The 12,843-nt window shown below is 39.4% G+C and overlaps 1 protein-coding gene across 1 annotated transcript in view; it reads right to left on the bottom strand.

Moving 5' to 3' along the window:
- Window positions 1-12,843, bottom strand: part of TG (thyroglobulin) — a 147,541-nt gene that overhangs the window by 22,568 nt on the left and 112,130 nt on the right. The window contains exons 42-43 of the mRNA XM_077173556.1: window positions 6,624-6,788; window positions 5,681-5,848 (exon numbers count right to left, since the gene is read on the bottom strand). Coding sequence (XP_077029671.1) covers window positions 5,681-5,848; window positions 6,624-6,788 — 333 coding nt within the window. The remainder of the gene's footprint in view (window positions 1-5,680; window positions 5,849-6,623; window positions 6,789-12,843) is intronic.

Here is a 12,843-nt window from a genome sequence, read left to right as displayed (position 1 = left end):
CTCACTGAAGGCCTGACTGCAAGTTCACTGAATTCAAAAGCAATTTTTCCATCACAACTCTGGCACACATCACTTTGGGTTCCTACTAACCAGCAGAAGCATTGCTTTGTTTAATTAAGAATGTCTCATTTGAAGACTGGGGTTAGCAGTTGCATGTAAGAAAAGATATATTTCAGTAGCAGAGCAAAGCCCAATCTCTTGTGTATAAATGAACCCATACAAGCAACTTTGATGCAGTGCTTTCACTTTGTTGGCTTTTTGAAAGGGATTTGTTAACTTGTTCTACTCTTGTCATAGATACTTAAAGCAGAGAGAAACAAAGTAAAAAAACCTTAGGGTATTGATTATGTAACCTAGGAACTTATCCATCACTCTCTCATCAATGGTCAATTATCAAATAAAGGTTATGTTTGAAAACCACAGAGAAGGAGATGGATCATCATACACCAACATATGGTTAAGGCGACAAACTCCCTGCCAAATGTTTTTGTAAATGGCAAAAATTGGTGAAAATTAGGTTTCATCAATGATTTTTTGAAGTAAAAAAAATGAAAACCAAAATAATTTGTTATTAAATACAGAAAGATCCGTTCAGGATAGGAAGTCCCTGAGCTGTAAAGTGCTAGAGGTTTGGGGAGCTTTTACCAGAAGTATCAGATTTGCTTACCCTAATCTTATAAGCAGTCTCTTTTAACCACTGCTGAAAACAGCATTTTGTGCTGAACTGCCACTGATCTGACTCAGTGTGGTTGGCCTTGGGTATTTAATGTCAGAAGTCAAGGAGAAGAGGCAGAAGGCTGGCTTGGTTGGACAGGGATCTTCTCTTGGAAATAAGAGAAAAAAGGAAGGTGTAGGCCCAGCTGAAGCAAGGTCAGGTGACATGGGAAGAACACAGAAATGCTGCTTTCCACTGTCGGGAGAGAATTCATTTGGGCAAAGCTCAAGCGGAGGTGAAGCTGCCAGAAATGTGACAGGCAATAAAAAGCTTTTTTCAAATATATTAATGAAAAGAGGCAGTGTAGAAATAACATTGACCCTTTCCTGAAGAAAGATGGTCAGGAAGCGGATGGTTGAGCTTTGGAACAGGATCCCCAGGGAAGTGGGCATAGCACTAAGCCTGTCTGATTCCAAGAAGTGTTTTCACAATGCTCTCAGGCACAGGGTGTGATTCTCGGGCTGTCCTGTGCAGGGACACAGGTTGGACTCAATGATTTTGAAGGGTGCCTTCCGACTCTGTGTGTTCTATGATTCTGTTCTACAATTCTGTGGTTCACTGTGCCTATGTACAGGTTTCTGTGGTCTTCAAAATGCCCCCAAAACTCTGCAATTTTTCAGAGTTTTCTCAGCAATAATTTATAATATTGTGGGGCCCTCAAGACATGTTGACTCAGATGAAAGAGGGCTTAATAGTCCTCAGAGATGGATGATAAACAGAACTAGCATTTTTAAGATGGCAAGAATTTTTATCCCTCAAACAGCACTAAAAGAGCACAACCTGAAACAATTTCTCAAGCATTGCTTTGGCTACAGTATAGTTTAAACATCTGACTTAAACATGATAGCCAAAACCAAAGCAATATGTTCAAAATAAAATTCATTAAACATGAAAAAGACAAAATATTTTAACTTCTCAGAAATTGATTCAATTCAACAAATTTTCCATGTCCAACATATGTTCCCATTAGAAAATATATGACCAAAGAACAATTTTCAAATCATAGTAGATACAACAGCTGCTAGCAGATTAATAGAAACAGCTGTACATCATGTAAAATAATTTACATTTTGCTAACCTTTAAAGAAGCATTAGGAATTGGCTCAGAGTTATAGTCAAGTTTTCTAAGAAATTATTTAAGAAAATATTTAAAGGCAGCACATGCACTCCTTTCTACTCTTCTGATGATTCAAAAACATCATAACATTGCCTAAATAATGAGTTAAATACTGCTTACTGTTCTTTTTGCTTCAGGATAGCTTATGGAGCATATGAGTAAAACTGGCCCAGTGTTTTACTTAAAAAGAAATTGTAGCAGTAGGTAGACCAAATATTTACATCTTCCAAGAGGCAAAATACACTTTTTAACAAACTGAAACAGTGATAATGCTAACAGTGTATGTACAGATCTTAGGCCTTAAATGGCATTTGACAAACACTGTCACAAAAGATGGTGAAAGACCTGCCACCATTCAGCAGTCTTCCAAGGTTTCTAACTAGTTTCAATATGAAGTAAAGAGTTCAGCCCATTCTTCTCACTGATGGCATTTATGGAGACACTTCTCCCTGGTCATTACAAGAAATATACCCGTATCTATCACCTGTTGTATATTGCTGAATACCTTTTTCCATAAAGAAATTAACTGACTGCAATAAATTGCAGGATGGTAGTTCTGTTCTGCACAGATCCATTTGCTTACACGAGGTAAATAAACTAGATATTTATCTACCCACTGCCCTATGTACTGGATTTGGGTTCTGCTTCCAACTAGATTGTACTAAGGAGGGAAGGAAAAAGAAAGGAAACACATGAAATACCACCTCAGTCTTTCAACTAAATCCTTGCAATGTGGAGATTACATAGTAGGTGCTTAACATATGGAGGACACAGAGTGGGTTATACTGATCTCCATTCAGACAGAGATAAACACAGACATAGAGCAGCATCAGTGAATCCATAAATTTAAGGCCATTAGGTCCTCCCACCTGACCATCACATATAGGACAGGGATAAAATTTTTGTCCAGTTGGGAATTGAAATCAACATTTCTAGAGGTTTCTGCTCAGCTGCCCTAATCTCTGACTGCTCAAAGCTAATATTCCCTGAAGGTGTGCCATGGGAATTGCAGTGAATGGGTTCAGGCTTAACCACTCCATATGTCACATAATAGTTCATTATGGTACCACTTGCCATTCCCTTAACAAACTCGGCTTTGTTTCCCACTTAGTTTCAACCTTGTGATTGCTGCACTGGGGATGAGTAGGAAGTGCTCCAGGAAGTGAGGAATCTGGCTCAGTTCACATGAATAAGCATTTCAGTGAATGCCATAAAATGGACATTTCATGAGCATACTCTCTGCTGCAAACATCACTGAGAGACCTCAGCCTTTAATTGTAAGCAAATCAAACATAAATGTTTTGCTAGCACATAAGTGGCGCCTTCTGTCTTTCTGTTTCATTTTTCATAGCAAAGATCTTAATAGGCACATACACAGTGTTGCAGTGGGAGCAGAGAGACACCCAGAGCAACCCAAGGCCACTGAGATCCCACAGAACAACACAGTGCCAAATGGATTTTCCACCTTCTGGTCTGGTTGCAGCCTAGAGTTTCACTTCCACTTTTTTGTGAAGAGTGCAAAGAGTTTATAACACTTGCATGCAACTTCAGTCTAAGGTGATAAGATTTGCACCGTGTCTCAAGCTTGCTTACATCCAAATGGTTCAAAATGTCTCCTTACCATTTACAGAATCAGTAATAAGTGAAATCAGGATTAATAGAACAAGTCCTTGACAGAATTGTCCAGCACAGTTATTCCCAGGAACTGGTGGAGCAAGGCAGTAGAAAAACATTTAACCCTCACTCTTTGTACTGTCTACACTGACATTAGCCACCCTAAAGAAGATGGAAATTAGGACTTTGCCAATTCCATAGGCTTGTCAGAGCACCCTTCAGCTCTGTTTGTCCACTGAAATACATCCATAGATCTTCTCTCTGCAGAGCAGGAGCACAGCCATAGGTGAATTTTCACCCCAGGGAGGTTTGCTTCCCTCTTTTTAGAACAGATGAAATACTTTCAAAGGCAAACTAGTAATTATGCCTTGGTTTCCAAAATTCAGTTCAGTGCTCTGTCCATCAGCTAAGCCTTCCCACATGCCTGAGTGTACCAGTAAAACCAGCTTTGGCCATTCCTAGAGAGGTGCAAGTGAGATTTACCTCAAAGGAACCCTTAACATTAATTATGTAGATGATTGGGATACAGGGTGGATTGTCCCAAATCCTTCTTTGAGGTCTGTTGTGGAGAGAGGACATTTAGCACAGGTTAAAGATCTCTTATGACATTTATGACAGAGGAAATGGGGTACAGACTTCCAAGTAACAACCACCATCTGCACTAGATTTTGTCACAGTAGCTAAATATGTCTGTGGCTTATTCAGGACTTCATAATCAGATTGACTGCAACCATACATGGTCATGGCCAGCACACAGAAATGCTGCTGAGGACCTGGAGATTGCATCTTTATAAGCAGCTCAGTGATGGAAGGAGCATTACAGCTTCCCAACAATTAATACCCTAACTGTGTCGACAAGGGAGAAATCAGGAAACTTCAACCTTGCAGCAAGTCTTTAAGAAAACAACCCAGACAGGAATACAGACTGGCCAAAGCATTCATATTCCCTCAAGTCCTAAAAGCCTGAAGCCACAGGAAAATAGAAATAGAGGGAAATTTTTAAAAACCATTAGTATATGTGATCCTTTCTTACAGTTGAGTTGCACCAACTTACTGAGTTCCCTTCCAATCTTATTTTCTTCAAGCCTTTAAATAAAAAAGATATTTCCAGTTTTATTTTTGGACAGGCAACATTTTTCTACTGAACTCTCAGTTGTAAGTGTTTTTCTTTTCATGTCAAGCTGACAGTGCTGGGATTTAGCACTTGTGCGTTTCATCAACATCATGATTTGTAGCAAAATTTTTAATACAGCATGGAATTTCATCTCAATTTTGCAGACAACTGTCATATGCAGAAATAGTGGTAAAGGAAAGAATTTCACTTCCTTGTCTTCATCACAGGACTTGTAGTGAGGTCACTGAGGTTTATTCCACTCTCAGAGGGTCTTGATTATTATCTTCAGGCCTCCAGCATCACACTATACCTTCTGTGCCTTTCTCCTATGACTTTCTCTTGAAATTGATTCCAAAAGAGAAAAAGAAATGAAAAAAAGATCAAGAAATTTCTGACAGAGAGTAAACAAGTAATATGAACTTTAATTCAGGTGGGCCATTAATCCTGAATGAAATTGGTCTATGTGCTATTGGCTACCAGCAAAGAGAAGCTGGGACATTTCAGTGACTTCTAAGAGGTGAAGTATTGCAACAATCCTGTTGCAAGGTAGCAACAGACAGTATAGCACGGATGAAATTCTTTTTGATTTCACCAGTTTCTGTCCGGAAACCTGAGACCACACATCAGGCCAGTGCTGCTCCTTACAACAGCTAGTCCATACTCAGAATCATCTGTACAAGAAAATGCACTTCTAGGAGACAAAAGGAAAAAAGGTTGCTAAAGACAAGAGGAAAAGGTTGCTAAATAAACCTCAAAATGCTGATTTAATCCTGCAGCACAGTGAAGAAATTTCTAGTTAAGTTGCTTTCATCTTTGTGAGATACTACTGAGATTGAAATATAAATAGGATTTTAAAGACAGTAGAGCATAAATGCTAAATCACTTCTGGTCTCTTACCATTTTGTATCTCCCACAGAAATATTAATCAATACATATTATTATGTCATTAGTCATCCTGACCAAGACTAGCTGGAGAAGGACAATGCATTTGCATATTTCTGTGGAGCATAATTCACAACTTGTAGAAATCAAAAAGCATCTCTCCAGGCTGCATGTGATTACAGTCATTACTGTAATCACAGTGATGCCATCAGCTCATTAACAGTGAGTGTCTTCCTACCTTAATTGCCTTGGCTCTGCTGATGAGACCATCTTGTTGAGCACTTCCAATGAGCAGATCTATTTTCTGAAGCCGAGGGCGCTGCAGGGTTTTAGCCAAAGGTTCCTGGAGGTAAATTCCATCTATCACTGGACCCCAGTACTGGAATGGGCCACTTATAGCCAGCAGCTATGATGGCAAAAAAAAAAAAAAAAAAAAAAAAAAAAGAGCAAGAATTGGGCAGTTAATTCAGCTTGCCCTTTAATTTTGTTTTATTTATGCTTAATTCAACTGATTGATTCCCTTCAAGTGAACAAGTGACCAGGTAATATAAGTGCAAACTCATCATTGGCAGGAAACAATGATTTTGCTGACAGTCTCGGTAGGTGAAACAAACTGAAGAGGCCAAGGGAAATGATAGTCTTATAGTCATAAAAATGTTGTTTTAAACTAGGGATTGACTCCATGCTGGTCCTCATTGGAAAATTTAATGCAGGTGGGTGTTTTAATGTGTGGGTAAAGGATCCATCTCTCGATTTATTTATACTACAGATTTCACAAGCCTCCCACTTCAAACACTGAACACTGACATCCCATCCTGCTTCATTTTCTGCCTAAGTTCTGTTATTAAAGCTGCAGACATTTGACTCAGAATAGAGTAACACCCAGGGGCAGGCTAGAGGGAACTAAAAGGAGGGAAAAAACTAAAAAAATTTTAGATTTATTTCAGAAGACATGATTAAATCAGTGTAAAAGGAATTTAGTCTAAAGGAGAATCAAATTGTGATTATTCATAGCTCAAGGCTGGATGTCATGGACAGCAACTTCCTTCCACCAAAAATAGTCCAGTTCCTCTTTCACAAGGATTCAGACTAAACTATTTTTATGGTTTCTCTCTCACAACTTTGTATGAATGGAAACTTTTTGATTTCTTGCCAATGGCATTTGCTTTGCTATGTTGTACCTTAGTTTGAGCATCATTGAGGACACGAGCAGGCAACTGACGAAGGCAGGCTACAATTTCCTCACTGGTGGATGAAGGGCATCCCACATCTTCAGCCAGGGCTGCTGCTTGGGTCTGTGCCCTCTGGGTAGTAATTATGGATGCTGGAGAAAAAGCTGAGCCTCCCTAGAAAAAAACCCACAATATCAGTCAATATATGTTGTCAGAACACCTGGTTCCCTGGTGCAGGTACAAAAGATGAGAAGAAAAATCTTTTCACCTGCAGAACATAAACCCCTGGTTTTTAAATTAAAATAAGCAAGTTCTAAAGATCAAAGCAAAGGAGTGAAGGGTCAGTTAGGCTGTTTCCAGCTCTGCCACAGTTATTTTGGAAAAGGTCTAAGTATCTATATTATGTCTCTAACCAAATCACAAATCTTTCTGAAAACCTTGGTGGAAGGAGAAACACTGAGACAGGAGCAGATTTAAAGAAGGTGCTGTGAGGGAATGGAGAGCCCATCTTACAAGAGGAGACTAAATGGAGTTTTATCAAAGCTCTGATAAACAAGAACAGAGAGCAGGTGTGGTGTCCATAAAGAAGATCTATTTCTGCCTTGGGACAATGCTGGTGGAAGGACAAATGTGCACTAAGTATCCACATTGAGTATAAATCAACTTTGGCTAGAAACCAAGGATAACTAGCACAGGGAGCAGTGAGGGTCTGGAGGTGCTATGAACTGAGGAAGTAGGAACAAAAGACTAAAGGAAACTGCAGAAGATTAACCAGAGCATGAAGATCAAAACCAGAGCACAGGCTCCAGTCCAGTCTCTACCCCAGACTCTTTGTATTCTTGCTACAGCTGTGCCAACATAGCAAATGTTCTTAACAAGAAAGAATGGCACAATTTTTTTGAGTAAACATGAAAAATAGTTGTTGCAAATGCAGATAAATTAGTTTAAATCTGATAAGATCTGACCTAGAACAGACAGGTTGAAATAGCTCTGACATGGTTCAAATGACTAATTTCCAAACATTTGCATCATTTAGTGATAATAGCTGCTAAAATTAGCTCTGTCCTCTAAAAAACCCCACAACCCAGATGCATGGTATGATAGACCCCAATTTATTGAACTGATTAACATACTTCTTACTGAATTTGCTCAAAGCATAACTACAAGTCTTAAAAAGCAAGTTAAAAAGAAACAAAAACCAATCAGCAAATCTTTAAATTGAAATTGTCTCAAACCTCTGAGCCCAAAGAACTCTGTGAAGCCCTGGCCAGCACCCACGAGACTTTTTATATTTCAAACAAGCAGAGCCATTGATACCAATGGGATACCATTGCTCACAACTTGAGAAATTGCCAAAATAGTGACAAAGAGGTAATTTGGGTTTGGGTGTAGAGACAATCTTTTTAGTTCACTGCATGCAGAATTTCCAGTGATACTACCCTCCTGATAGGTTTCTCTTCTTTTTAAGCAGATCTGGAAAACAAGCACTGTTATTAGCTTCATGATTGAGATGAAAATAGTTGCAGATAAGCAAAGGAAAAACCTAATTTTCTAATCTGGGCTACTGTAAGAGCCATCTTGAGTTTTAGAGAGTGGAAGAACGAGAGAAGAAGAAATAAGCATCACTTGGTCTTATTCCTCACTTCAGCACTCAGTCTAGATGAGAACTCAAGTGAGCAATGGGCTTTATTCTCTCATAGGATTTGCAGTGGCCTATTTTGTGTTTGTAAGGCATGATATTTGCCAGCTGCTGACTAGGTACACTGACTCAGCTGGTCATGAGAGAGAAAGAAAAATATCTCTGATGAGATTATCTGTGGGTGGGTTCCTAGGACACTGAGTGAGATCCATTTATGATGAGTAAGACTAGAAAAGGGATAACACACCGTGTCAGCTTCCCTCAGAAAAGGAGCTTCCTTGCATTTCATGAGGAGTAAGGAATTATGAGCCCCCTCAATACAGCAGAAAATTAAATCCAGGACGGCACAATATTTATGCACTAATCTGGCAAACATATTCTTCCACATCAGATCTGAACAGGCTCAGCATGGTTTATCAAGTATCCAGTACCTCCAAATGGTATTAATTTTAAACATAATAATAAAATCTTAAAGGATTTATGTTCCCTAAACTCCAAAAGTTTCACAAATTTTGAAAGTGTCAGTTTCTGTGGAAATTCTGAAGTTGCTGTCTTAAAATGCCAAGTTTGGTAGGGAAAGAGAATTGAAATCAGATGATATATGGAATCCAAAATTCACTGGGACCAAGCAAAACATCCTTGTGTGTGCTTGATTTTGAACATGTTTCCTCCTGGAGATTTTAAAAGCTGTGCAAAGTTTCCCTGTTTCAGATATCTACAACCTGAAAGGTTGCCCTGAGGTCATGTACTGAGCAAAACAAAGACTGCAAAGGTTCTGAATAGAAGTGTCCCCCAAGTTCTCTACTGCAGGGGCAGAACTAAAAGCTTGGGCAGGCAAATCTTCATGTCACAGCAAGGGATGTGTATGGGCTGTCAGTAAATATAGTCAAAGCTCAATGAGTAAAACAAAACCCCCAAACTTCTGCAAATACATTTCTGAGGGGAGGAGAGCTTGATGGAGCCTCAATCTGGCTGTGGATATTTTCTCTTCTTTCTGTGAGTGGTTACACTAGGTTTATTTGCTCTTTATTCTGTACTTTTTCTTCCATTTTCCACCTAAATGGCCACTTTCTCAGTTTGCTTTTTTGGTAACACCCATATTCAGGAAGCAAGTCCTGCATCTGGGGTTTGAAAGAGACCAAATCTTTGGGATTTGAAAGAGATGTGGAATCTACTACTTTTAACCATGTTTAATTTTTGCTAGGACTGGAAGCAGGAGATAGAGAAACACAAGGTATCATTCAAAGAGTATTTAGAAACAACACCATTATGTTTCCTTCCAAGGTGCATCCAAAATTTGTTCCAGGCTTTAGAAACATGACTTCTCTTAGAGCAAAAGTTATGCAAGCAAAACTGTACCAGTTCTCTGCTTTACAAATGCACATCAAAATTCAGGGTCACTGTTTCTTCATTGTTGTAAAAAAAAAAAAGCAAAACCCTTCAGGAACAAATAAGTGAGCATAGAAGCTGGTACTGCCTAGAACTAATTTTCTTTCTTTCTTTGAGCTTGCAGTTTTCACATTAAACAGAAATCTTCCCTAAACACTGAATTCACATTACAGGTTGGGCTCAGGACAGAGAGAATAACAGAGCTACACTTAGTAGTTCCCTCTTTTCCCATAATTATTTGTTTGATTAGTCCAAGAAACCAATAATGGAGGACTTGTGTACTCTAACAAATAGTACTACTTAGGCAGAAGCAGAAATAGTGGAGGGCCTGTTTGTTTCCATTACATGACACCCGTGCTACCATCAACATGACAGAATCATGAATCAGAAAACCAAAAATCATGAGATCAGCTCAAGAATAACAAACACTGTGTTCTTTTTGTTAGTCCTCTGGTATTTAATTCTCCAAGAATTCTCCTGTACCCATGAACACAAGAGCTAAAAAATTCACTTTTAAAACTAACAAGTGAAATCTTTGCTATTCCAGCAGAGTTGTTTATTGAAAGTGAACCTCTAAAAAATGACATATACAATAAAACTGTAGTCAATAGTCACTTTGTCATCACTGGGGCATCATTTAGAAGCGATTAACAGGGAGCTGAAGCCACACACACTTCTTGTTTTAGCTGTCCTTACAGACAGACCCACAACAAGGGGGAAGGAGTAGACAGAGGAAGTTCCACTGACATTTTTGACATCGACCCAGTCGAAAGTGTTTGAAAGAAGAAGCAGTAGCAGCTGCTTTACACAATCCACAACAGCATCGTTACACTGCTCTCCAAAATTCATAGGAATAGGAGGAACTTTACAGTGTTGAGCAATAGCACCTACTGCAAGTGATGGCATTGAAAATGGGAGTCAAAGCCTTGGGTACTATTTAGTTCAGGGACCAGGAGCATTGCCAACATTTCTTAATTTCTCTTTTCAATATTAGAGGCTCAGATACACAGTAGAAATTCAGATAGCAGGAAATGTTGCAGCTCACAATGGTGAGAAGCTGATAAATTAGCATTACATGAAGGTGAATTCTCACTTTGTTATCAGGCTGTGACCAGCTGAGCTGGGGCTGGTGGCTCTTGCAAACTTTTCTTTTGGGACATCAGAGCTCAACAGATTTTCATTGGTGCTATCCTGGCCCTCCCACTTCTTTCTCCACAAGCTCTTGCTGCTGTTCTGATGAGATGATTAAATAGAATATATGGACCTCTGTTTGGTTTGTTTGGCCATATTTTGGTAGTGAGGGAGTCTAAATGAAATAATTGCAGTGTTGTGAGGAAGAGTGAGAATGGAAAATCCCAGATGGTCATAATCATGCTTTACTTCTCACTATCCAGCTCTGTTTAATTGGTAACAAATTAAACTAATTAAAATAAATTAGTTTGATTTCCCTGTCTGTGCTGGTAACCAGTGGGTGATTTCTCCCTGTACTTATCTTGACCCATGAGATTTTCATTTTATTTTCTCTCCCGTGGCAGCTGAGGAGGGCAGAGCAGGTTTAGTGAGCAGCTGGTGTCCAGTCAGAGCCAACCCACCACAGTGCTATCACTGTACTCTGTACCTGTCTCACAACATATCTGGAAAAGACAATTGCCATGTAAGCTGCAGTGCTCAATGTCTTTTGATTCCTCATTTAGTTTGGAAACTCACTTCTGCAAAATATTTCAAAAATTATTCAGAACACATCTAATGATTAGAAACTTCATGGGAACTAGATTTTATCACCCACACTCTGCAAACCCAAACGCAGCTTCCTCTCCTCACATCACGATCTCTTGTTTTTTCCCAAACTGACTTGAAAATTAAATTCTTTCTTGTCTCCTCAACACACGCACTCCCTGCAAGCGCGTGGGGTTTCTCTGATGGCTGCAGCCAGAGCAGGCTGTGTGCCCTGAACCATGCTCTAGGCAATGCAAACAGCAATTACAGTAACACCACCCAAAAATGAGATCAAAAGACATCTAATGCAAACAGTCAGAGCAAGGAAATGTCCTTAGAATTCTACTTTCCCAAAAGAGCCAGCTGTACAGCAATATTTTATTTGTTAAAAATAGGCACTCTCCAGGCTCAGATGCACACAGTTCCCAGCCAGAAGTATCTGTCAGACCATCTGGTTTGACCTCCAGGATAGCCAGGGCTCTTCCATTTCCTGACTGCTGAGCTCAAGTGCTTCCTATCCTTTAAAACATGGCTTGTGTTTGATCTTGCATGAAGCATTTAAGCTGGGCTCAGAGACACAGAGAAATAGATACCACAGCCTTCTCCTTGGCAGTTTGTGCTTAAGGATGATTCTCCATGGACAGGCAACAGAACCTTATTTCTGTTTGAGGGTGCCTTCAGTTTCAGTTAATGCCAGATTAAAGATACTGTTTAAATCCTGTTTTTTCTTCCTGCAAAAATAAGCAAGCTGCAACTAAATAACCACTGACTCAACTGACTCACTTTCCCAATGAGTTCAGGAGATTATTCTTTAACAGACTAGATTTAAACTATTTTCAGAAGTTGTTTTCAATTTGGACCCTATTTGCTTCTTTCTTGAAAGGTTGTTTTTCAGTGTCCTTCATTGGACACTGAAACCAGAATTTAGATAACCAATTCTGCATAACCGAGGCTGCAGGGCTCTATGTGATGACATTAATGTAATTCTTCCAGGCTTTCATGAAGCCTGGCTTCAAGAGCCTGGAGAAGTAGAAAGCTTTGGGAACAGCTCAGGGAGTCTCTGTCACAGCTAGGAAGACATTTGGCAGACACCTGGCAAACACCAGCACAGGGAGTGTAACAGGGATTGGTCAGGTCAGTCCAACAATGGAAGGGGGGGCTGAGAAAGAAACATCTTTCCCTCCATAATTGTCTACTAGACTGTAATTTCCATATAAAATGGAGGGAAGGCAAAGGTTTTCTTTCTTATATCAAAAATAACATTTTGAAGAAGGAAAATTTCTTTTCATATATCAACCTTTGCAAACCCCTCTTTGCTGACACCAGAGGCAGCCCTGCAAGGACAATGTTCCTCTCACAAGTGACTCACAGAGTGCCTGTGTCAGGTTAGTGACTTGAATAACAGGATATGAATATTTCTAAGATGACATACAAAGTCCTACTTAATTCATACAAGCACTTTCTTCCATTTAGATTTAAACACTA

This window comes from Agelaius phoeniceus, chromosome 1 (assembly GCF_051311805.1).
Source record: "Agelaius phoeniceus isolate bAgePho1 chromosome 1, bAgePho1.hap1, whole genome shotgun sequence".
In the NCBI taxonomy this organism is placed as follows: Eukaryota; Metazoa; Chordata; class Aves; order Passeriformes; family Icteridae; genus Agelaius; species Agelaius phoeniceus.
This window is presented reverse-complemented; position numbering and strand designations above follow the sequence as displayed.